The sequence below is a fragment of the Sebastes fasciatus genome, chromosome 6, assembly GCF_043250625.1.
Source record: "Sebastes fasciatus isolate fSebFas1 chromosome 6, fSebFas1.pri, whole genome shotgun sequence".
In the NCBI taxonomy this organism is placed as follows: Eukaryota; Metazoa; Chordata; class Actinopteri; order Perciformes; family Sebastidae; genus Sebastes; species Sebastes fasciatus.
Genome location: NC_133800.1, coordinates 13,027,674 through 13,053,298, shown reverse-complemented (window position 1 = coordinate 13,053,298; position 25,625 = coordinate 13,027,674). Strand labels below are relative to the sequence as shown.

At 40.8% G+C, this 25,625-nt stretch overlaps 1 protein-coding gene across 6 annotated transcripts in view; it reads left to right on the top strand.

The window, feature by feature from the left end:
- The window catches only part of grid2 (glutamate receptor, ionotropic, delta 2), a 564,677-nt gene that overhangs the window by 422,802 nt on the left and 116,250 nt on the right, over positions 1 to 25,625 (top strand). For all 6 annotated transcript variants that reach the window (XR_012594250.1, XR_012594251.1, XM_074637696.1 and 3 more), the window contains exons 9-11: positions 5,607 to 5,708; positions 13,914 to 14,111; positions 20,134 to 20,446. Coding sequence is in view for 4 of the 6 variants with exons in the window: in XM_074637696.1 (XP_074493797.1) it covers positions 5,607 to 5,708; positions 13,914 to 14,111; positions 20,134 to 20,446 (613 nt within the window). In the remaining 2 variants the exon portion in view is untranslated. The remainder of the gene's footprint in view (positions 1 to 5,606; positions 5,709 to 13,913; positions 14,112 to 20,133; positions 20,447 to 25,625) is intronic.

Sequence of the window (25,625 nt, the reverse complement as noted above, 5' to 3'; positions counted from 1 at the left end):
TGACAGCCGTGGTCGGAGGCATTGTTTTCGGGTTGTCCGTCCGTTCTTCTGTACAGACGTGAACGCGATATCCATGGAACGCCTAGAGGGAATTCCTTCAAATTTGGCACAAACATCCAGTTGGACTCAAGGATGAAATGATTAGATTTTGTTGGTCACCGTGACCTCACGTTCGTCCTATTCTTGTGATATCTCAGGAATGGCATGTGTGAATTTCTTCAAATGTGGCACAGATGTCCACTTGGATTCAAGAATGACCTGATTCATTTTTGGTTGCCAAAGGTCACTGTGAACTCACAAAACACACTTCTGGCCATAACCCAAGAATTCATATGCTAATTATAACAATTTCACACAAAGGTCAGGCACAAAAGTGATGCAGAGGCATACAACTGCAAGGCAGTAATTCTAGTTTTCTTTTTTATTTGGTTTGTTTAACTTATTCTGTGTGTACAGTACTGTAAAATCGAACTTTCCTCCACAATACCTTTTACAATTCTTCATTCTTTTAGATGCCAACCTTAGTGTTCCAATCACGTTTGTCTCTTGTACGTTACTGAAGGACAAACAAGAGACAACACAGGCATATTGTATGTGCGCTCGTGTTGCATCCATGTCTCTGCATGTGTGGCTTGTTTTTTAGTTTCTTCGTGCTTGCAATGTTTTTGTGTGTGACGTGAGGGCTTCTGTGCTAACAAGCATGTACTTTTGTGTGTACCTGTTTCCTGGCGAGCTTATGTCACAGTGTAGTTGTGAAAATTAGCACCTTGCAAGTGTTGTTGTGTTGTAAATTCACCTTCCCCTCGCTCTCTGTCTCTCTTTCTCTCTTTCTCTTCTCCTTGGTGTTGTTATAGAGTATGTGTTCGGTCCTGTGTGTGCGTATCTGTCTGTCCGCAGCTAATCTTGCATACTGCTGTACCCATCAGCCTAATATTGTTTGTGCTCATTTATGACTGTACGCTCAAGGACCTCTCATGGTTGCGGTGATTCACACTTTTTGAAAAACATATTTTATTGACTGTTTAATACCGTCATTGACTGCTGACGCCTCTGAACCAGGCTGCTTCAGTCAGATTTGCATGCTTAAGTAAGCCGCAAACATTGGTCTAGTAGTATTCTATGATCTATTTTCCCATCCACACAGATGAATATGATCATGGCTCATTGGGGAAGTGCTTAGTGTGTGTGCGTAGCGAGTGTGTGTGGTTCAGCGATAGAGAGAGACGGTGGCTGCGCCTAGGGCAGACCGGTGTTGGTGATCGGAGAAGAGAAGGAAAGGTTTGCAGTGAAATTGTCTAGTGGCAGTAAATGTGAAGTGTAGGTAACAGTTTGCCCACGAAGAATCACTGCAAAAACACTCCAAAATACCCAAGAAGTTCCCATGTCTTGCTTCCCAGCTGCTGGGCAAAAAGCGAAGGAGAGTTTGTGGGATTACAAACCGGTCTCTGGACAGAGCCAGAGAGCAGCACACTCTGCTCCGCCCAGGTTGCAAAATGTAGATAAATATACAGTATGTATTAAGTGCCTTTTTATTGGGCATCAACCTCACATTTACACACATATTGTCGAAAAAACAGTTAACGCATAAAACGCTTCAGGTTGCGGTCATGCCCGTGAGACACTGCTGATGAGGTGCGAGCCTGCACAGCCTGTTGCATTATACATGCGAATGAAAAACACGTCTGATATGCTTGCAGTCTAGACGGGGGGTTAGACAATTGTGGTTTGTATTCATTCAATCAAACATTACAGCAGTGGTCATTGCAGACACACCCTGCGGATATCTGCACTCTACTGAGTGCACTTTTCTCGTTTACAATGTATTACGTCCTGCCTTCTAATGTTTGTCCTGTGTGTCCTTTCTATCTCTTGTATTTTGCACACACACAAACACAGCACATATGCACACTTAGAAAACGGGGAAGGGTTACAGGCAGCATACTGTATGTGAGTCGGGAGTAGGGTGAACACACACATTCACACACTATGATCAAGGGCTGTATTGAGAGTGGGATTGTAGTGAGAAGAATACAACAGTAGGTTTTTCTGTGTTATAAAATAAAGGTTAGTTGGCTCATCTTCAGAGAAGCTAAATATTACAAATGCCTCTGTTTTCCGCATGTTATAAAATAGAGAACAAACAAAAATAGCGGATACAGATTTTTGAATGTGTGGGAGATGAGTCAGATTCAGATTCTAGCTCCACATCTCCCCCCCCAGGCTGAGACGAGGATAACATGTAATATAAACATGTAATATAATCTACCTGGCTGTGTCTGTGTGAGTTACATACATGCAGACAGACAAGCAGAGTATCAGTGAATTTAAAATCACAGCAATGTTGTAATGATAATTAGAATAAGACATGATAACAATGATATGGATACATTAGAGAGTTAAACTGCCTGCACTGCCTCGCAGGTGTTTCACAGATCAGACCTGTGCTATCATTGAAGGTGGGTGTAACTATGCTGGGAATTATGTTAAGTCACAGGGCTGGAAGCACTACAAAAAATGACAAGGTGTAATATTTCCCGCCCCAACAGGTGCAAAAAAGTAAAAAAGAGAGTCAGAGATATGTCAATCAAACAGTCTGTACACGCCTACTCAGTCCTGAGAAGAGGTCAAATCTGGTGGGTGGACAATGGCTGTGCAGTGCCTCTGAAGAGGACATTAAACATGTATGTTTTGGCACCTGTAGTGCCCAAATATATTATAAAACCACCTTGCATAAAGTCTGATTTAAGAAATTGGTAAAAACACAGATATTGTATAACAAATTACCACCTAGCTATCTAGCTAGCGAGCCACCATGTTGGAGTGACGCCATTGCATACGTAACGAGGTTCGCCTCCAGCATCGGACGTTCAACTCTTTGGGTTAAAAAAGTAAGATATTGTTCCAAAAGTATTTCATTGTGCCTTACGTTAGTTTGTGATGGCTATCATGTTTTTAAAATTTGCCACTAGACATGTGTAACGCCTTTTCAGCAGATACTATGGAAAAAACCTGCAGTGACAGTAAACAGAGTTAATCCATTTTTAATCCCTACCTTTATAATAACCTGATACAAGATGTAATGAGGGAAATCGTCAAAAGAGGAGGAGGACCACAGGAAAAGCTTAAAGACAATCTACGGAAATGGTGCTGAGGATATACGGCGGGCAGTCGTCTCTGTTTGGGGGGATGAACGGGAAAGCGGAAGATGTGGGGACACCGCTCGGTGCGGCTGCTGACGTGTGGGGTCTGTCTACACACGGAAAGAGAGGGGCGTCATGTAAAGGAGTCGTAACTTGAAACAGGGGGCGTAACTTGAAGTGGGTCTTGTAGGCCACAGATTGAAACTATGGTCGCAGACAGCAGCCCGCCGAGCCGAGCAGGTAGTGTCTGAATGCGCGTCGTCTTGGTAGTAACGTTATAACTGAGGCTTCAAGAGGGAGAGACAGAGGAGAACACAGGTAACATTAGGCCAATAATGTCTTTAATGTTTGTTTTGGGGACAAAAGTTTTACTTTGTGATGGTGGTTTTGGTATACTAATGTTGAGTTGCTAGCTAGCAAGTTACATTTCAGCAAATGCTGTAACTTGGGCTTCAGAATAAAGTAGTGCTTTTGGTGTTTATTTTCTTTTTGTCCTGTTGCTACTCAGTCTCTGTCTTTCACGGTCTCTACCGCTGTATCTGTTGAAATCAGCCGAGCCAACCAACCTTGTGAAGTCACAGGCTGGAGTACTGCAACGTGGCGGCCCTCAAGAGTTAAAACAGAGCTTCTTTTTTTCATTTAAACGTAAAACACCTGTGGGTGTTCACCGTGGGTGTGTTGGGCTCATTTCAGTTGGTCAACTTCAGTACTGTAATCATAGTGTAGTACAGTAGTTGCCTCTAATTCAGAAACCTGTTCCTGGCAACGCTAAGTGATTCTACCGGAGGAGGGAGTTAAACTGTTGCTTTCTATTCTGTCAACAATATTCCAAACAGGACATGAAATGTTAACTAAATGGCACGGCGTAAAACAGAAGCCTGTTTAGCTAAGCGTCACTGTAAGTACTGGTTCCAAAAGGGAATTGATCAGAATTGGCAGAGAATTGCACATTCAACAGTAACTTCAGGCGTTAGAGAAATGGATTATCCAGTATTTCCCTCTGCAGCATGCCCTCTGCTTCTCTGCTGTGTTTGTGTTTTCTTATAAGCACAAATCAGGCCGTGCAATTTTTGTGTGTATCACAGCACGCGTGTGTGGTTATGTGTGTTTGTCTTCGGATCGCAGACAGCCAAATCCTCTTCTTTTTTCACTACTATCTCTCGCTCTATAGGGAAACCAGTTTGATCTTTGAAGCTAAAAACAATATTTTATGAAAGCAGAAGGCAGCACATAGATGAAGAAAATATGATTTGGGACTTAAATAATGTGGTCCGGGAGAAAAGACTGGAAGTTTATGATGCAATTTAATAGACATAGAAGTTTGGGTCAGATTCCTAAATTGCCTTTGAATAAAGTAAAATCACCATGAATTCCACAGGCACAGTGCATAGTGCACCAGGGATAAACCTTTGTGTGTTCAGGAAAATATTGTACGTACACATAGATGTTCAAAAGTAGGACATTGGAATATAAGGTATTAAGTAGATAGTAGGGCTGTCGATCATGTAAACCGCATGGTTGTATAGGTAATCGGGATTAATCACAAATTTTGTATCTGTTCAAAATTGACTTTAAAAGCGAGATTTGCCAAGTACTTAATATGTTTATGAACATGGGAGTGGGCAAATATGGTTGCTTAATGCAAATGTGTGTATATATTGATTATTGGAAATCATTTAACAACACAAAACAATGACAAATATTGTCCAGAAACCCTCACAGGTACTGCATTTAGCATAGAAATATGCTCAAATCATAACATGGCAAACTTGAGCCCAACAGGCAACAACAGCTGTCAGTGTGTCAGTGTGCTGACTTGACTATGACTTGCCCCAAACTGCATGTGATTATCATAAAGTAGGCATAGTTGTAAAGGGGAGACTCGTGGGTACCCATAGAACTCATTTTCATTCACATGTCTAGAGGTCAGAGGTCAAGGGACCCCTTTGAAAATGGCCATGCCAGTTTTTTCTCACCAAAATTTAGCTTGACTTTGTAGCGTCTTTTAGCCCCCTTCCTGACAAGCTAGAATGACATGGTTGGTATCAAAGGATTCCTTAGGTTTTTGTAGTTTTAATATGTTGCCATGACTTTACTCTTAAAACTGAGCCCACTACAACCTAAAGCAAGTTGTGTTAATGCGTCAAAGAAATTAGTGGCGTTAACGCGTTATTATTGCGTTAACTTTGACAGCCCTAGTAGATAGACAGATATTTGTGTTTTACAGTTATCAGGCTACTGTCCTTTGTTACTGTGTTTCAACATCTAATTTCTGCTCAGACTTTGTTAAATATGCATTCTGTCTGGATCACAATAATTTACATGTATTGTTTTTTCTATTTTGTGCTTTAAATGAATTTGCCTCTTTTTTTCTCTGTAGTTTATTGCTCGGTAAACCCAATCCGGTGTCCACCACGATGTCTGGGAATCTAACCGTTTTTTTGTTTGTGCTTGTGCACTTTTCAGCTGGCAACGTGGGACCCAGTTCACGGTTTGAATGGCACGCTTACGGACAGGAAATTGGAAAATAACATGAGAGGTGTGGTGCTACGAGTCGTCACTGTTCTGGTGAGTATCTGACCTGTGTTTTCATTTCTATCTGTCTTATCAATCTGTCTTTTCTATCATTCTTGTCATTTCCAATTGGTCATACATAAAAAAAAGTTCTGCTTCAGTGTTCCCTGTTTGAAAGTTGTCCTACCCTTCACTCAAAGAATCAAAGACGGACTGTTGTGACTACTGCTGGCATGTCAGACTTCAGCCTTTAGCTCTATTGTAAATCCGTCCTTTTGTCTAGTTTTCTTCCCATCATTCAACTCTGTCTCTGCGGAGGTGTAGAGAGGGACAGGCTGAGAGCTTGTGTGAGGGAAGCAAAATGGCAGGCAAACACTTATGAGACAAACTGTTGGAGCCGGAAAAGGCGAAACACAATGAAAATGTGACCAGATGAGCTTGCTAATGGCCCAACCAATCCTCATTTCATTAGCTTCCATTTTGACATTTGACAGCTAGATGATAGAGAACGTTGGAGTCCTGATGATAGAGACTCCAGCTCTTTCTGTCTCGCCTGCAGCATCGATTTGAGTACATCCCATGAGTGCTTTAAAGATTCACTGCTGTAAATTCTTCATATCCCGTCTTTGAAGTGAGAAGCAGAGAAGAAAGAGATAATGCTAGACATCATTGTGGCTATCCTTTTTTTCTTTCTCATTTTTTTTCCAGTCTTTGATTTTCATCATCCTTCAAGGGAAAAAAAATATGGATTGTGATTTTGAATGTCGCCTGTATTCCCATCATTGGTAGGTTGGCTCCTATAGACGTAATGTATGTGCACATTTATTACTGTATGTGCACATGTATTGTCCTTTCTGCCCTTCGTGTTCTGTACCTCTCTTCTTGTGTAAAGGTGGGTTAGCCTGGATGACTGATGCCTCATTTGAAATAGATAGAAATACAGTGAAATGTCTAGGGTGCTGCCCCGATGTACTGTTTTCTTTTTACGTGAGAATGGTTGGAGGGCAAATCCTGATTGTGCGTGTGTGTGTGTGTGTAAGTGCGTGTGCATGATGTGAAGGTTTCTAAAGGGACCTTTGGAACAGATTGTTCTGTGTTGCCCCGGGCCTTTTCTGCTCTGATATAACTGTTTTCTGTCTGTAATGTGCAGCGGTCTCACACAGCACCACGCAGAGTTATTGCCCTGTGACACACAGAAACAAGCAAGCATGTGTGAACACACACGCGTCTGCACATGCACAACCTGCACATGCACAACCTGTAAAAGGATGTGTTCGTTCTATTCTGTTTTCCAGACTGTTGAATGGTTATCGATTAGTTAATTGGAGATGAGATCATACCACTATTAGGGCTAATGACTTTAAATCAATGCTATTGATTGTCTGGGACTATATTGATTATTAAATGGATGTTACCAAGGAATAGCTACACCACTATAATTATGTGTTCATGGTCCTCTACAGGGCTTGCCAGAGTATACATTCTGGTCACAAGTGTGTCCAAAATTGATATTTTGAAACTGTGAATTTGATTTGAAGCTTTGAAACGGTTACATCAACCCGTTTTCATCCCAACTTGTCCCATACTGACGCTTTGTCAGACCCCTCTGCGTCACTTTTTACTTGCAGTAAACGCTTGCTTAATGTTGTGAATTAAACAAAAACAACAAATTTTAGGCAACAAAAACCACGTAGTAGGGTTTAGGAAAAAACAACATGGTTGGACTTAAAACTACTACGTTTTTACAGTGCAAATGTGACTTGACATTGTGAACACGGGACACGAACGATCAGTTGATTGCAAAGTGAAAATGAAACACAACGCGCAGGACACAAACAGCGGTGTCCTGAATGAAAGGCTTGTGTTGTTGGACACATCCACCTCTCCTCCCGCCCGACCTGTGTGTCTCTTTCGCTCTTTAAACTACGTCACCACAGCACTTTCTCTGACAGTGTAATATTGATGCGGACGGGTTTACATTGTAGTTATTGGAAAGCCCGGTGCATTCCATGCCGGCGCTAAAGGGTGCCTTGTGCAGTGGCATTTGACACCCTGGGAATGAGAACAAGCTGGGTACATTAAAATGATGTGCTCTAGACGGGAAGTTGATTTTCTTTAGATGTAACACTCTGAAGGTGCAAAATCAGACGGCCATTAAATTTCCACTCACTGACTTGCATATGTTCCTAATTTAGTGTGATTCACCTCAGCAGCTGAGTTTTCATCTTTTGCTGATTATTTAATACTCTGTGCTCCTTAATTTTTTGAGGGTGGTGCCCCCGCATCTCTTTGGTTCTACTCCACATTTATGAGTAGCAAACTGTGAATATATACTGCAGCCCAAATATGCAGCCAAAGGCAGAAGATATCCCTTTTTAACTTGAGTTCACATTTTTGGAGATAATGAAATAGTGCTCAGTGTTTTCCCCAAATTTACCTTAAGTTTTACTTTGGAAGGGGATCAGGCACACAGTAACCACACATTTAATTACAGACACATACAGTATGCTGTATATACTACAATTCAAAGTGTTGTGATGATTGAAAACACTGTTGGGTCACGTTTAAGGCTGCCACTAACGACAATTTTTCTCTCAATTAATCTAAGAACTAGAGATGACAATGAAAGTGAAATGCAACAAAGGTCCCCGGCCGGAGACATTTCTGTTCATGGTCGCGGGCCAAAGGGACATCCCGAAAAGTTCACAGCAGAGCCTTTACCCACAGTCGTTTGTACCAGTTGATAAAAATATTGGACCCGTTGAACTGCTGGAAGAAGGATGAAGTGAAAAATGTGTGGTTCATCATCTGCAGTATAGATTGATACATATCCTCCGTCTTTATCAAACGGAGACTGAGGTAAAATATATTGTTATAACAATATGAAATTGAATCTTCTGCAGACGCTGACGGGGCTTTTCAAAATGCATTTTACCCCAATTTCACAGACAAATCCACAGAGTGTTTTGAATACGCTCACTGCTACAAATCACCACATGAAAATGTCATGCCAAGCATTCACTCGGAGGACTCTTCAAATGCCATTACTCAGTCTTTGTGGAAAATTGCTGTTTCTTGTCCCATCATGTCTCCAAAACACCCGATCATCACTGAGACCACATGTGGTACTTCCAGTCAAGAGGAGACAGGGGATGAAGTTTTACAAAAGAAATGGAGGAGGAGGGATGAGGTGAATGAGAAATGGGAGCAGTATTGAAAAGACAAAGAGGAGAAGGAAGAGAAGGATTGCTGGATATAGAGAGGTGTGAGGTAATATTACAAGGATGACAAGTGGGAAGTGTTGTTGCCTCGATGGATGGATGGATGGATGGATGGATGGATGGATGGATGGATGGATGGATGGAGAGAGAAGAGATGTCCTAGACATATGTTGAGGGAAAGCTGGAGACGTTGGGGTGTGGAAAGATGCCAAATGGTGTACATCACAGCTGGTGAGTGGCAGGGGAAAGGAAGAGACTGCAAAATAACAACAGAGAGAGAGAAAAAAGAGGCAGGAGGGAGACAGATTAGCGTCACAAAACCAGACTACATCTCAGAAGGTAATTTTTCGTGACAAGATTTCAGTCTGGAAAGCATTGACTGAGTATCGATTGAGCCCAGCAGCTCGAAGCCAGACCAACCAGCGAGCTATGGGAAGTGTTTAGATGATTACATAACTCGTCGCCTCTCAAAAGTCAAAACTTAAATAACTCTTTAAACCATGTTATAGATTAGACAATTTTCTGTAACCGCATGGCTTATTTCTTTTACTTTAGATGTATTCAGAAAATGATTTGGCTGGATAGTTTCAGAGAGAATCTGTTTCCCCAACAGCCACCATGTTTTACAAGCATAAAGACAGAAGGAAAGACCAGTTTCAGTCCAGCAAGTGGTGTGTCCATCTAGTGAGGTGTAGGAGCGGTTCATGTTGATGTCTAAGTGAAGGAGAGAGCTGTCATGTACTGTACAGCCAACTTGAAATGACATCTGTGTCAAACTACCTGTGCCCTTGCTAGAGAACAGTGAGCTAAGATAAAACTGTGGGTTGGCTTCGAGACACTAGAAAGACATGAGGTGATTTTATGCATTCTTCTCTCCTATAGTTCACTGTAGGTAAAGCAACCTTGCACAATAATGAGATAAAGTACCAAACATGCTTCCAGTACTTTCAAACACTCGCACCCCCACATACACACACCTACACAGAGTTGCACATGTACAGTATTTTGCCTTGTATTGATTCGCCGTTGCCATTGGCTTTGTGTTCCATTGTTAGCCAGCAAACTTGTGTGGGTGGGCCTGTATGAATGCATCTACATGCATGTGTACAGTATGGATATGTGTGCTTGTGTGTGCGGGTGTGTTTTCACTGTAAATCACAGAGCCTGTTTACTTGGAAAGCAATCAATGCACAACAAGCTGCATAGTTATTGGGAAAACATAAAGAGAAAATGGAAGAGGCAGAAAACGGAAGAGGGATAAGTTGAATGTGTTTTGAAATGAGAATCTTTACAGTTCAATTAATCATCAAACCAAACTAAATACATATTTTATTCTTTTTTTGTACTTTGTAAAACCAGAACTTTCTTCTTAAAGGGATAGTTTGGGTGTTTTGAACTGGGGTTGTATGAGGTACTTATGCATGACGGTCGGCGTGCCCCCTAGTTTGGAGAAACAGAGGGGAGTTACCGACACGGGAGCAAAGCAATGTACTGTTGTGGACGGGGCTGGTAGCAAAATGTATTTTAGCAACCTAAAAGAAAGGCTAACCTAAAAAATGATATCAGTTTAAGTGTACAATATATTTAGAATATTTTCACTGCTTTATCTTGCCGTCAGACAACCCTCTCCTTCTCCTTCCCAACAGGGAACTGAACTGAAAGTGTAACTTATATTTATCTGCTCTCTCCAAAGCCAGCACGTGACAAAAACAGTATAGATGTTTCACTTTCTGTTCAGTTTGCCATGGGAAAATATTCTAAATATAGCATACACTTAAACGGATATACATTTTTTTAGATGAGCCTTTCTTTTAGGAGGCTAAAATATGTTTTTCTGTCGTCCCCGTCCACAGCACTGTATTGTTTTGCTCCTGTGTCGGTGCTGCTCTCTGTTTCAACATACTGGGGGCACGCCGGCCATCATCTACTGTAGGTAATACACCTACTATGGATAAGTACCTCATTTAATCCCACTTCAAAACACCCAAACTATTCCCTTAAGTCTTTGCTGCTGAATTGTTCTCATTTCTTTCTTCTTTAATTGCTTGGTGCACATATAACCTGCCCCCGGACTGAGTTACCTAGCTTGTTAGACTCCTGTTGTCCTACCCTTCAGATTTAGAATATGCAATAAAAAAGAAGCAAATATACTTTTACAACTTTGAGCTGGAAAAGTATTGTGTGTTTGATATTCTTCCACCTGCATGTGTTTGCCTTGATATAATATTAAACCTTAATATCTAAATTCCCTGGTGTGTTTACCAGTACCAAATAACTTCTACTTTTTAGAAATGAGCTTCCATTGTGAACATTCACCTGGGAAGTGTATTTGGGCCTGGGCAAATGGTCGATTGTGTTATTGTTCTCCTGTACAACAGGATCAGCTCTGTTTCCTCCACCATGTTTATGTTTGTTTATAAAAGTTTAAAGTACCTGCAAAGGGAAGCAATCAGTGGAACTTTGGGGTTTATTCGGTATGTATAGGTGTGTGTGTGCGCTAGTGGGTGTTCCTGCCTTGATGGATGGATGCTTGTGGTGAGAGAGGGACTTGGCATGCATGTCCACTCACTGCCTAATAGCTTATTGAACAGCAGCAGCTAGCAAGGATTAGAAACCGCCAAGTTAATGCGTAGCATAGCCTGCGTGTGTGTGTGTGTGTGTGTGTGTGTGTGTGTGTGCGTGTGCGTGCATGTGCGTACGTGCGTGCGTGTGCGCGTGTGTGTGTGTGTCTATGTTTAATGGGCAGGCAGTATCCAGTCAATAACACACAGGCCCTCATAAATCTGTGAGACATATTGGCTTAAAACATTTCACTCATCAATAGGGATTTATTAAAGAAGAGAGAAAAAGAGGGGCAAGGGAGAAGGGGGGGGGGGGGGGCAGACAGGAGCTGAAGAGAAAACTCCTGTATGAAACACTCAATCCAAGTACAGTACATAAAGGTAAGCATCAATTTAGTTTCCTCGCTTCCTGCTCTCCTTGTTGAAAAATACCACGTTTCTCCGTGCGCTGTGTTCACTTAATTGGCTAAAATGTCAGCATTGTTGGATGTCATTTAACCTCCACAGGAAGCTGCCCTTTAGATGCCATGGAGATATTGATAAACAAGTGGTTCGGCCGTCCCAAGCGCATTTCAAAATGAACCAATAAAAAACAAATCTGCTGAATTGCATGGCACGATTATTGATTCTCAACATTTTAATTCACTTGAATATGTTAAATAGGCTATATTTAAATAAATTATTAAGCATGGTTTCCCTCTGTGAATAAAAAGAAAAGCTGAGTAGGGAACTTTGGGAGCCTAGCCAAAGCAAAATTGAGAGGGTACATCTTGTTTTTCTCCTGTAATGCCAAATAAAAAAAAAAGAGATTTAAACACGTAGACAGATATTAAGTACAGCATGTCGTTGCATCTGTTTTGGTACATTTGTCAGCATCCAGATTGCCTTCAAAACAACAGAAGGCTGAATCATTTCTGGTCAAAGCACTTCTTTTATCTTGAACTTTATTTTTACCATATTGGTTAAAAGAAAAATGTGCTACCAGTGGTATTTAGTTTTCTGCAGTTTCCAATTCTTGTTGCATACAGTGTAATAACTGACTAACTTTAGAGCACTGTTTGGATGAGTTCCCATGCTGTTGTATCTCTCTATATTATACTAGGGATCAAGGATACCCATGCATGTCACAGGAGAGGTGGATGTGATGCATATTTCACCCACAGGGGTGAGATTTCCCCTTGGCTATGACATTTCACATGTCAGACGGGTGACAAATTCCATTTGCACCTAAATACATAGGATGGTAATGCATATTGAGAGTCGGGGGAGGTAAGGTGGTTTCAAGGGTAGCAATGTGTCAGTAAAAGGGAGGGAGAAGTGAATGTAAAATATACTTTGATTTCTTTTTAATGGTACGAAATGTTTTCAACTAAGGCTGTGCAATTAATCAAATTTCAATTACAATTTTGGCTTCCAACGATTCTGAAAACAAGATAATCAACATAAAAACATGATTGTGCCGCATTCCATTTCACAGTGACGCTCTTGTTTTGTCTTGTGTTATAAATCCAGCACACCCCTATCCTTTACAGCGGTGCGCTTTTGTCCCACTCAGCAGGTCAGGGACGGTCGCTTGGTGTGGGAGGATCCCCTCATGGGACCTCTCCAGTGCTGGCTGGCCTCGGGCAGGCATATTTCCTCCATGGTGGTGCGCCGCGACAGGCTTTAGGTCGGCTTAGAAAGGCCCAGGTGAAGATGCTGCTTTATAGCATCCCTCGCCCTGGACTTCACCACTTAGTGCTCGCTGTGCCCTCTCTCCCTGAGGGAGGGACGGAGCTCCCTGCTGCTGGTATGACTGTCAATCGGGGCAAACTGTCTTCAGTGCGGCGATTTCAGCAACCCCCGACATGTTCTCAAACACAGATCCCGTCCTGTGTGACCTTTTTACAGTGTCATCACCATTCAAATCTATACAACCAATGTGTTTATGATTAAATTGTTTGCAAGAGCACAAAGTTCTTTATAGATCTAGTTTCTGTCAAAGTGCACCAGATCGATACATTTAACTTTAAAATGTAGGCTATAAAATGTTTCTTTCTAAATGTATGATGTTTCCAAAGTCAATGAATAATCGAGATCTCATTATTGACCAAAATAATGGTGATTATGATATTTTCCATAATCAAGCAGCCATATTATGAACCATTCAAGCGTTTCTTTTTTACAATGTAAACTCCTGAGGGACGCTTACCTTTTATGTCTTTTATTATTTTTCCATCTACTTTTACTTTAGGCTTTCAATTGATGGTTGCAAACTTACTTACAATAACACTAGTAGTGTGAATAAGACTGTGTTGAACCTGACCTTTTTGTGCTGTATGTGTAATATAGGCTCTCATAGACATTCTTTAAGACGAGCATTTGCGGTGGTATAATGGCCACTTGAGTAATTGGGTGATCTAATGCTTAAATGACTGGTGTATTGATTGGCTGCTTGACTCACTCACTGACACACTGATTGATCTTTGCCCCCCCAGGAGGAGCCGTTTGTAATGGTGTCAGAGAACGTTCTGGGGAAACCGAAGAAGTACCAGGGCTATTCTATTGACGTCCTGGATGCTCTGTCCAACTACCTTGGCTTCAAGTACGAGATCTACGTCGCTCCAGACCACAAATACGGCAGCTTGCAGCCTGACGGTCAGTGGAACGGACTGATGGGGGAATTGGTCTTTAAGGTGAGGACAAACACATGTGTGCACACACAAACACACACAAACACACACGGACAATACAACAACAATAAAATAGAATATTGCAGAACAATGATATGGTTTGGATAAATGAGGATTTAAAGAGGACCTATTATGCTTATTTTCAGGTGCATACTTGTATTTTGGGTTTCTACTAGAACATGTTTACATGCTTTAATGTTTAAAAAAAGACTTTACTTTTCTCATACCGGCTGTGCTGTAGCACCTCTTTTCACCCTCTGTCTGAAAAGCTCTGTTTGAGCCCAGTCTGCTCTGATTGGTCAGCTGGCCAACTCTGTTGTGATTGGTCAACCGAACCAGTCACTTCGGACTCCGCGTCAGCTCCGCTCTAACTAGCTTTGTTTGAGGGTGTGCCAAACTAGCCGCTAGGCAGGTATTATGCAAATGTGTTACTTGGTGACATTAACGTTACAGAAGAAAAGGCGGGACTTCAAGCAAGGCGTTTCAGGCAGTTCAGGAGCAGTGTTTCTGTGGGGGAGAGTAACTCCCTTTGGCGTGGACTTTGGTCCTTGTAAGTTTGCAGACCTTTTACATGCTCAAAAAACTATAACACAGGAACAAATCACAAAGGCATTAATAGGTCCTCTTTAACTTGTGAAGAGAATATTGAATGGGAGTTATTATTTATACTTATTTATGCACAGTCACTATACCAGAACACAAGGTGGAGAAGCAGGCATGAAGGCAGACACATGCTAAGCATCACTTATGCTAAGTAGGGCTATAGCCTCCTTCAGGTTGAGTCTGCCCAGTCTGGAGTGTCCCATCATCGCATTCCCATCATGTCACTTCAAAAGCAAATATTGCATTAGGCTACTGTAGGGCTGACCTTAAATTGGAGAGAGAATATGTTAGACACTCATTCACTAACTATTGCAGCTTGCAGTCTGAAGTGGACTGGAGAGGGGCTGACCTTAAAGATTCAGAGATGTCATATTGCATATTTTTAAAAACACAGCAGCTTTCTAATGATTTCACTAGCTTCAAGTATCTTCAAGTATTTGATGCATAACTTCTGGCAGACACTTGAACCGCTTCAGTGGAAAGTTGAAAAATGGACTCAAGAGACTGTGAAGCTGTGAATGTAGATTTCACAGAGATGGAGAGGTCGACAGTTTGACTGGCACAGTTGGATAATAACTACTTTAACCTTAACATAGCTGCCATAGCATACAGGTTACTTGAGGTAGTCCCACCTCTGTAGTCCAATAGCACGAAGTGTGCCGTGTAACAAACTAGCGAGTCAATCTTCTTTTCTGCCAAGTTCATTGCCCTCAATTTAGATGCTAAAGCTATCTGTTGTCCATCTGTCTTTTCAGCTTTTCTAGTAGCAATTGGCAAACAGTACAGTACTGAATATTTGACATTAGTTTGTCAAAATACTGAACATATTTGATATTGTAATCCATCTGTTCATTTTTGACTGTTTAGAAACAGTTTAGACCGAAAGAAAGTAATCAGCAGAGAAAACAGAACAAAAAAAGTGGACCTTTCAAATGTGTCCAGTCTGAGTAGTGCCAATAATTCAGATTTTTCATCACAATCAATCGAACATTTTGGAATCAGATCTCTCTATGAAAAGTTGAAGAGCTCCGGCACATGCAAGATTTTTGCACCCATGCTCATCCTTTATCCTTTACTGTAGAAAAGACAGAGCTCATATTATTTTGCTACAGAAACAAACACTGAGCAGCCTCGTGGAAACATTACAAAAAGCATCTGAATATACTGAGTAGCTCAGGTTTCTCAGACCTTCACTGTTCCTCTGGGGCCCTTGGTTCCTTAAAACATTCATTGACTGATGTCATGTGAGGGCCCGCCAACAATAAGACATGAGCTCACCTCAGTTTCTTACTGTCACGCCATTCTTTTTTGCCCAAAATAATTTATGGACTGCTAAAATGGGATGCAATAAGGCCAAGGCAGTAATGACAATAATGGGGCTTTTTCCATTCAATACCAGAACTAAGTAGAGGCAAAATTAATGAAATATTGTAGCAAGGTATAACATTGTCATCATTTAAATTGAGTTTACTAAACGTATTATTATTCCATGAAAGCTACTACAACCATTTTAGCAATTAAACTATTTTTGGGATTTTTATATACTTACTGAGCCGGAATGAGGAAGACATAATATCTTGTATCCTGAAACCAAGTTATGAGTTGCCTTCAAGAGTAATGAATCATGTTCATTAAGACCACATTGAAAAATCTATCAAATATTTACCTTATAGAGTGCTACAGGAATTAGTCCTTAATACCTGGAAATGAGTTAGTATGTTAGCACTTCTGGTTCCCTCGTCTGGATGTCAATAGGTTTTTTGAATGGGTTTTTAGTTAGATGCCTGAAATAAGGTCTGTGGTTAACATAAGCTGAAGAGATTTTAGTGTTTTGCTCTACGATATAAAGTATGTCAATAAATATCCCACTCGTGAATTTTGAAGCCTTTATGTGTCTTTAAAAAAAGGCGGTTGCTAACAAGTGGCTAAATGAGACTACTAAACGTCATAATGCCGACTCGTCCGCCTTTACAGCCACATTGTGTATACCTGCGTTCATGCAACCGTGGTATAGTTTGTTTATAGCCTAACGTTAACTTTTTACTTCTGGTGATTACATTTACACTTCAAAAATGATAAAACTGGTGTTCATTTGTGAAGATTATCTTGCTGAACAAAACGTGCCAGTATCATAAACATTTGTTTGCCACAGAGCTTATTATCTGCAATAATCCAAAACCTGATGGAAAAATCCCATTAGCTTTTTGTGGAGGGAACCAGGGCGATGCTAACTTCCTGGTTGGTCTACAAAAATACCTCATCCCTTGAACACTGTATTTGGTCATTTTTCTAGTATGAACACATGACAAATGTTTCATACCTCTGAGATTTGTTATATAGTATGTAGGGCTGCAACTAACGATTATCATTGTCGATTAATCTGTTAAATATTACTATTAATCGATTAACATGAAAAATGTTGATTAGTGTTTCCCAAAGCCCAAGATGACGTCCTTAACTGTCTTATTTTGTCCACAACTCAAAGATATTCAGTTTACTGTCATAGAGGAGTAAAGAGACCAGAAAATATTCATTTTTAAGAAGCTGGAATCAGAGTATTTGGACTTTTTTTTTCTTAAAAAGAAATACTCAAACCGATTAATCGCTTATCAAAATATTTGGTGATTCATTTAATAGTTGACAACTAATCGATTAATCGTTGCAGTAGTAGTATGAAATTTGGACACAGCTTATACAGTATAAGGTATGGTCAGAGTTATAACGTTCAAATGATAGAGGTCAAGGCAGCAAGGTTTGCCAGTAGATCTTCATCCAACCATCCTCTCACATGTTTATACAATAAAGACCAAGCTGGTCTTTAATTACCATTTCCTACTGTGTATACGTGTTTGTGTGAGTGCATGCTCAAATCTGTACAATGTCCTTTGATGTCCTGCACAAAGCTACTGCACATTTAGTTCATTCTCCATAGGTCTAGAATGTTTTTATTTATTATTGTGATCAGCTTTTGGTTTTCCCAGAAGTTTTCCTTCATTATTTTCTTTTTGCTGTGTGTCAGGCTTGAATATTTTGAACACTTGGCTCTCCTTCCCTTGACCTTGTATACTTGTGTGTGTGTTCAGCCTTTGTATCACCCCCCCACCCACGCCCTGCCCAATGCAACAGCTCACAAAATGATCAAGAAATGCTTTGAGCACAATGCATATTTATGTGTACACAGACAAGCACAGGCTGTAAATAAACTGAACATTTAGTTTTCCCCATCAGTCAGCAACAAGGTTTATCTCTCCAAAAACCCAATTACACCAGATAATTATTACCCAGAGAGCTTTCTGGAAGTTTCCGTGTTGACTGACCACAGCAGTCAACATGGCAAGTCATCTCTATTCATACACACACACACATACTCTTGCATTTGCATGCATATGGTTGTGTTGTCTCGACCAACAGGCATCCTGCAGGGCTTCTCCTAATATTCTTCTTATGCAGTGTAAGTGACCATTTCTGCACATTTAAGCATTTTGTTTCCTCACTCAACTGTGAAATTAGCAGATTTTCTTTTTTTTGCCTACAGTGGATTAAAATTTGTTTGTTTTATGTGTGTGTGTGTGTGTGCGTGTGGGAATATGGATGCGGTGCATGCAACTGTGTTTGTAAGTGTGATCAGTGTGTCTGTGTGTGTGTGCATGCAGTGGCTGTAGGGCTTAGCGTTCGCCTACAAAATCCCCTAACTTGTAGCAGTCAGTTGTTTCTAGTAAATAAAATCTCATTATCTAACAAGTTCATAATATATATGAGCAATCTTTGGCACTGATGTTCAAACACACATGCGCACGCTCACAACAGCATCTTAAATCCTTGTTATGTTACAAGCAGATGTCTACGGCTGCTAGCACTGGGGACTGAAAACATTTTAATTAGCCATTATTGTTTCTGCATTTAAGCTGAGCTCAGCCTATTTTTCTTGGCAGACATACTCACTGACAGCTTTTTTTCAACTTAGAGTCTTTACACGCAAATAATTAAAGCAGTCATTTGTCGTCTGTTAAAATTCCAAATGATGAGAAAGGCTTTGAATGAATGAACCATTCAAAAGCACATCAAAAGATGCATAGTCCATGCTGGGTATTAAAGTGGGCTTACACGACAATACTTAAATACTTATGTACAGGCAAGACAGAGAAACATTAAGCACATAATAACAATATCCATACATGAGCTTACATTTTATCTTTTTGTATCTTCAGTCTCCCTTTACTACTAAAGCAACACACTATATTTAATATACTTTGAAGATCATCGACAATCTTTTTAAGGAGAAATGAAATGTCTGCATTCAGGATGCCAACTGTTGAATTAAGAATAAAGGAGATTAACCCAATATCTCCTTGCTTAAATTCCATTGCTAAAGTGCCAACATGGTCATTAACCTGTTCACATTCAACAGAGTTTAGTAAAGCTTTCACAACATTACACAATTCCATCAATACCTAACTTTAGTAGGCTGGATCAGGGAAGGTCATGGTTACACATGCTGCCTTCAAATGGAACTTGTGAACTTGTGTTTACAACATGGGAAGTCGTGTACACAATATGCTTGGCGTTCAAGTGGCTAAGTCGTGAGAATACCGCTGCTAAGCAACTTCAATATTAACGTTACTGTCAACGTCTAGAAGCCACAGAGGCTAACAATTTAGCAAGCTAGCAGGCGGGGAACATAATGCAAGAAATACAGAGGCATAATGAAAGAAATGAGGCCGTTAGGAATATCAACATTTTCTTCAGACATATTATAAAATTACGAAGAAAAACAATATACAACTAAAATTACAATATATTAACTTAAAAAATGAACTTCCATGGCCTCCACTATTTCTGACATCAGCAAACACGTCACAACTCGTGAACTCGGAGCTTACAGAAGCTTTCCACCTACGGGGTTGTGAATACCACAACAGGGGGGGACTCTTCTCATATGGACTCTTCTTGTGAACACAGTAAACACGACCCCATTTGAAGGCAGCAATAGTCACAAAACGTTCTGAGAGTCATGGTGAATGTATTAAATAGCTACATTTTGGTCAAGCGTAGCTATTGAAAAAGGATAGTGTACAATGTGCGGGGACCATTGCTTTATCTCCCATGAGCCTGTCTGTATACAGGTGTGCAAATACCACTTATTCTGAAAGTTTTGTAACAAAAAACACATTTTTGCATTTACTTTCAAAGAAAAACAATAAATATTGTTGACAAAAGAAACATATTTTGTTTATCTACCAACAGCTCAAATGCTTAATAGTAAAGTTTCTTTATATTTAGTTTTTGAATGCATTACTTTAGATAGTGGGAAGAAAGAGAGGCAGGACTTAATGCACTTACCATTTTTCAGATGTGTTCCTCACCTACACATTTTCACAGTGTTGATCCTTCAACCTCCTCTCCTCCCCTTTGCCTCTTGCAGCGAGCCGATGTGGGACTTTCTGCCCTGACCATCACGCCTGAGCGAGAGAGCGTCGTGGACTTCACCACACGCTACATGGATTATTCTGTGGGCGTTCTGCTGCGCAAGGCCGAGCGCACTGTGGACATGTTTGCCTGCCTGGCGCCCTTCGACCTGTCACTGTGGGCGTGCATCGCAGGCACTGTGCTCCTCGTTGGCATCCTGGTGTACTTGCTCAACTGGCTCAACCCACCCCGGCTACCCATGGGATCTGTGTCCTCGACAACACTGTACAATTCCATGTGGTTCGTGTACGGCTCCTTTGTACAACAAGGTAAGGAAAAGATTATGCATGAAATGTTGACAGTGAACATAATTCACGGTGCATTTATGTTTTCTCCAAAACTGATTTAGCCAAACCCCATAGTAGTATATAATTGTAATTTTCAGGAAACAGGGTTCCAAGTATTTTTGTTTACGTGTCACATGACACCATAACATTACCTAAAGTGATCTTTAAAGGCAGAATGAGAAGGATTTCTTCTAAAACGTACAAAAATAATCCCTCTCAATCATCACTTATGACCCACTAGAAGTGTGTGGCGGTGTCTGTACCTGCAGTGAAACCTGCCCTCTGCCTGTACTTTCTTATTTTGCTGTGTTCAGAATGTTTCTGGGCGTCAGCCTCTATAAAAACGTAGTAACCGTGTGCCAGATCGTAAGCACGCATTCAAGTGGAAGCTACGAAAACGGCTGACACGGCACTGAAAAAAATATAGCAAGACGCCAAGCGGACAAAGCTCGTTCCAAAACGAGAATGAATTATGTATGTCACGGTGAGGAAATTTTCCCACCAGTTAATAAACTTGTGACAACACCGGTGTTACCAATTACACCGGACATTTTAGAAGAAAAGATGACACTCAATATCTGTGTAGTGCTTCCTTTGATCTTTAACTGGATGGCTGTGTGTCTGGCCTCTACGGTTGAGCTTTCGCGGTGGGGCTGCAGTTTTCCATCCGGCAACGCTCCTCCGCACACCGATTGCCTCATTAACTTCCCGGTTCTTTATAGCATTGGGTTTAAATACGAAATATTGCCCAATAGGCACTTTTGCTTTTCGCTTTGAAAACCAAATCCTCCGCCATCGTCTTGTCTGTCAACTCTCTCTCGTCCTGTGTGTGTGGGAAGTCTGACTCCTGCTACTCTGTGCTGCGACTCCGTACGGAGCAGACACTTTCACTTTCACTTTGTAGCGTCCGTCGTCTGACTATGTATTGATAAAACGGCACTGATATGCAAAAATGAACTAAATGGGTTTTATTCTATAAAAAAAGCAAAACAACAGTGGGCAAGTAATATAATCGGTGTGATTCGTAGTCTAGAGTGAATCTTGGGTTGGCTTTCACCCACTTGCGAGCACTCCACCTAACCGTGGTCAGGGGGCGTGTGCTTCTGGTGTTGTTGAGCTGGGGAGAAAGGGCCAACTTTGAATCGTGTGTTTACAAACCCCAACTGACAAATCCTACTCAGTCTGCCTTTAACTAAGCTGTTTATACTTTTGTAGCCTTTTAATGAAGTAAGTCGAGCCCCATCATTCTGAGGTTGCTAGAGTTATTAGTATATTTTCATAGTTTATGGTTCTTACCCCAGCTGGCAACCAGAAGGTGCACAGTAGTGTTGTTGTTTTAATATTTTGCCGTAGGGATATGTACTTCAATAGCATACTATATTTGCAGGGTCCATCTCAAAGGTAAAAGATAGAGCGATAATGGGAGGGGAGGGAAGCATAGAGGAAAAAATGTGATTGCTAAAGCACTCTAATGTCAAAAGTCTGATAATAGCTATCCTCTGGGTGTCATAAGTGTGGATTGACCTTTAATGTTGGAGCACAATAGTCAAATGAGAACAAAAGGGAAAAGAGGTTTTGTTCCACTTGGATTGATTGGAGGATAATGACCTCATCCTGGTTTCCTACCCAAAGATTTTCCAGAATCCATCGGGCTGTGCTCAGGTGTGAGATCAGACAATTTGCACCCAGGGAAGGATTTAAATTCCATCAGTGCAGGAATAAAGCCATGACAGGGAGAGAAGAGGAAAAATAAGATCACATACGTATATGTGCATTTTGTTTTCCAACTGGTTTGTGTGTTTCTCTATAGAGCATAGTATGAAATAGTGACACTAGATATTTTCATAATCATAGGCTCATTCTTGTGTTTGTGTCTGTACGGATGTGTGTGCGGCTTTCAGCATAATAACAAAATGAACTGCTACTTTCCAAAGAGCAGAGTGTGCTCTTGCTATCATGCTCCGGGACTCGCAATAGTTAATTTTTTAAGCTACATTAATTATGCAAAATTGAGGTGGATTTTTTTCTTTTTACTGCTCCCTGTGAAACATTTCAGGCCCTGAATAAGCAACTGATGAGCATTCCACCGTTTGGTAAATAATCCTCCATCTTGTGCTGCAGCTAATGGTGGTAATGATGATGATGATACATGCTAATTGCTGTTTGATATTCACAATCGTTTCTCTTTTTAGCCGTAATTAACATTTTAGTCATGGCATCATTAGAGAGAATGGAGAGAGAAAGGATGTAATTCTTTAAGAATGGGTTTGTCCATTGTGTGTGTAGATATTCAGTACATGGGTGTGTAGTTCTGTGTAGTAATTGTAAGTGTGTTTGTGTGTGGCATCAGATGCTTCTTATTCATGTGAGAAGAGCTGTGCTTTAGCCACTGGTAATTCGTTTCTGATTTGGCTAGCTAGAAATATTTCTCAGAAAATTAACTGAGCATGAACAGGCTACTGCCGCAAGGCTAAACGGGCTGACCTTCACCGGCTTTAAAAGTCACCTGTGGAGGCTTTATTCATCCCAGCAACCATTTTATAAGGCAGAGATCTCCTCACGATAAATAGTTATAGAATTAAACTATATCTTCTTTACTGACAAATAAGGCTTCATTTGACAACGGTTTATAAAAATCAGTGGCAACAATAACTTCCACACATACACATGCATATGCATGAATATTCATGCAGCAGTTCTCTCACTCCTGCAACACCTCTCTAATGTCCCAGACCTTTGTGCTTCACCCTGAAATATTACCCTTAGGGAAAATGATTCAGATGACACACAAACACAGACAGCAGGAGGGAGCTGGAGATGACTGTTGAGAGCGAATAGTTTAACATGAGGCCAGAATTTTGCTTTTGGCTGTGTCACTTTGACTGTGAGAGGAAGATGAGGCGAGAGGAGAAAGAGGGAGGTGCACAGGGATTACACTGATTTTTTCTCAACCTTCTCTTTTCTTGTATTCCTCCTTTCTTCTTTGACTATTTCTTGCTCTTCACTTCCCTTTCTTTTTCTCCCTTTCATGTCCTGTTTTGTGTCTTTTTGTCCCTTCACCCCTCTCTTCCTTTTTTTTACACTGCAGTATTCCTCCCCTCTTGCTCATCATGGTCACCAAGGTAGCAGACAGTTGACTGTTTACAACTTCACCCATAGGTCTCTCAGTCTGTGGTGTGTGTGTGTGTGTGTGTGTGTGTGCGTGCATGTGCGCGTGCACGTTCAAGGGCCAATAGAGGGAGGGACACATAGAGGAAGCGAGAGAGGGAATGGGAACAGTGGGGAAAATATCTGTACGCCATAAACTATATCTAATTGGTCTCAAGGAGAGTGAGAGACGGAGAGGGGGAGAGGTAAAGACACACAATGGGAAGGACCGCATCTGACAAAATCTGCTTTGTTAACTGCTACATCAAAGGCCCCGCAGAAGTCCTGTGATTTGGTTTTATTATTCAACAGTAATACAGCATCTCCTCAAACAAAAGAACACCTCAAAGAGCAATTTTGACAGAAAAAAAAATATGAAACAGTTGTTCCCAGAATTAGCTTTAAGATGTGCAGCAGGAATACAGAAAAATAGATTAAAAAAGTCACGAGTCCCACATGCATACATAATAACCTCAGCTTAGTGTTGTGAGCCAGCATTAATATTGGCAAAAGGCTGTGATTGTTTACTTTGAAAAAAGAGGCAGAAATGGAGAACATAAATTTATATAATGCTAACTTTACAAGCAACCATCGGGTACAAAGGCTATAAAAGGTGGATATACAGTAAACTCAATCAGAACAAGGTCAGACTACAGTCACTATGTGACCAAAAGTTGTACATACTTTAAAGAGCAATAAACAATACTGAGGGAGAGAACTGTACAGTCAAGTAATCTTTGGTCTACGGCTGTCAAAGTTAATGGGATAATAATGCATTAACACACATTCGTTTTAAGGACACAAATTTCTTTAATGCATTAATGCAACTTGCGATTTTTAGGTTGTAGCGAGCTCAGTTGTAAAGCTAGAGTGAAGATACTGGCATCATATGGAACTAAAAAACCTAAGGAATCCACTGTTACCAACCATGTCATACTAGCGTGTCGTGAAAGAGGCTAAATAAAGCTTCAAACTTATGCTAAATTTTGGCGAGAAAAACTGGCATGGCCATTTTCAACCTCTGACCTCAAGATATGTGAATGAAAATGGGTTACAATTACAGACATGCCCACTTTATGATAATCACATGCAGTTTGGGGCAAGTTATAGTCAAGTCAGCACACTGACTCACTGACAGCTGTTGTTGCCTGTTTGGCTTGAGTTTGCCATGTTATGATTTGATTTCCAGTAATAAATATATACATACATTTGCATAAAGCAAGTATAGTTGCCGACTCCCATGTTGATAAGAGTATTAGATACTTTATAAATCTCCCTTTATGGCACATTTTAAACAGATAAAAATGTGTGATTAATTTGCGATTAACTGGACAATCGTGATTAATCGCGATTAAATATTTGAATCGATTGACAGCCCTACTTTGGTCCAAAAATAATAAATTAGCTACAGAATATCCAGTTTTGCATTTACAGGTAGCACACAGGTAGAATACCTGTGTTGAATATCAACTTTATCTCAAAAACATGCAGTGGAGGTGGCCAATGGGAGGGACCATCTATCAGCACTCATCTGGCCTTGATGTTGTTTAGAACTTGATTCTGGTTTTGGTCACACTTATCTTCTTTTGAAAGCAGACCGCATCTCCATTGCTGCCAACACAAATATGATTTGGGTATTTCACCGGTGAAAACAGACAGTGAGAGATGCAGGGATATGGGGGAGATAATTTTACAGGTAGAGTCAAAGGAATGTGTGTAGAGAGGAAGCTGTGGGAGAGAGGATATGATTTAAAGAGGATGTGAAATGTTTCCTAAGGAGATTAATTCTCAACTTCAATTGGGTTACTCTCTTGGCCCTGGCTGAGGTGGGAAGGTCATTCCAATATTTTTCAGAGCCAGGAGGGAGAATAGTCAAGGCTGGGCTGAGTGATTACCAGGTCACATTATTAGGAGAGTGCAGGGCATTGACTGGCTGGTATGCAGAGCCCGGACAGACCATGGCCTGGAGGGATGCGGATGTGCACTCATTTGCAGTCTCGTACACCAGGTTTTA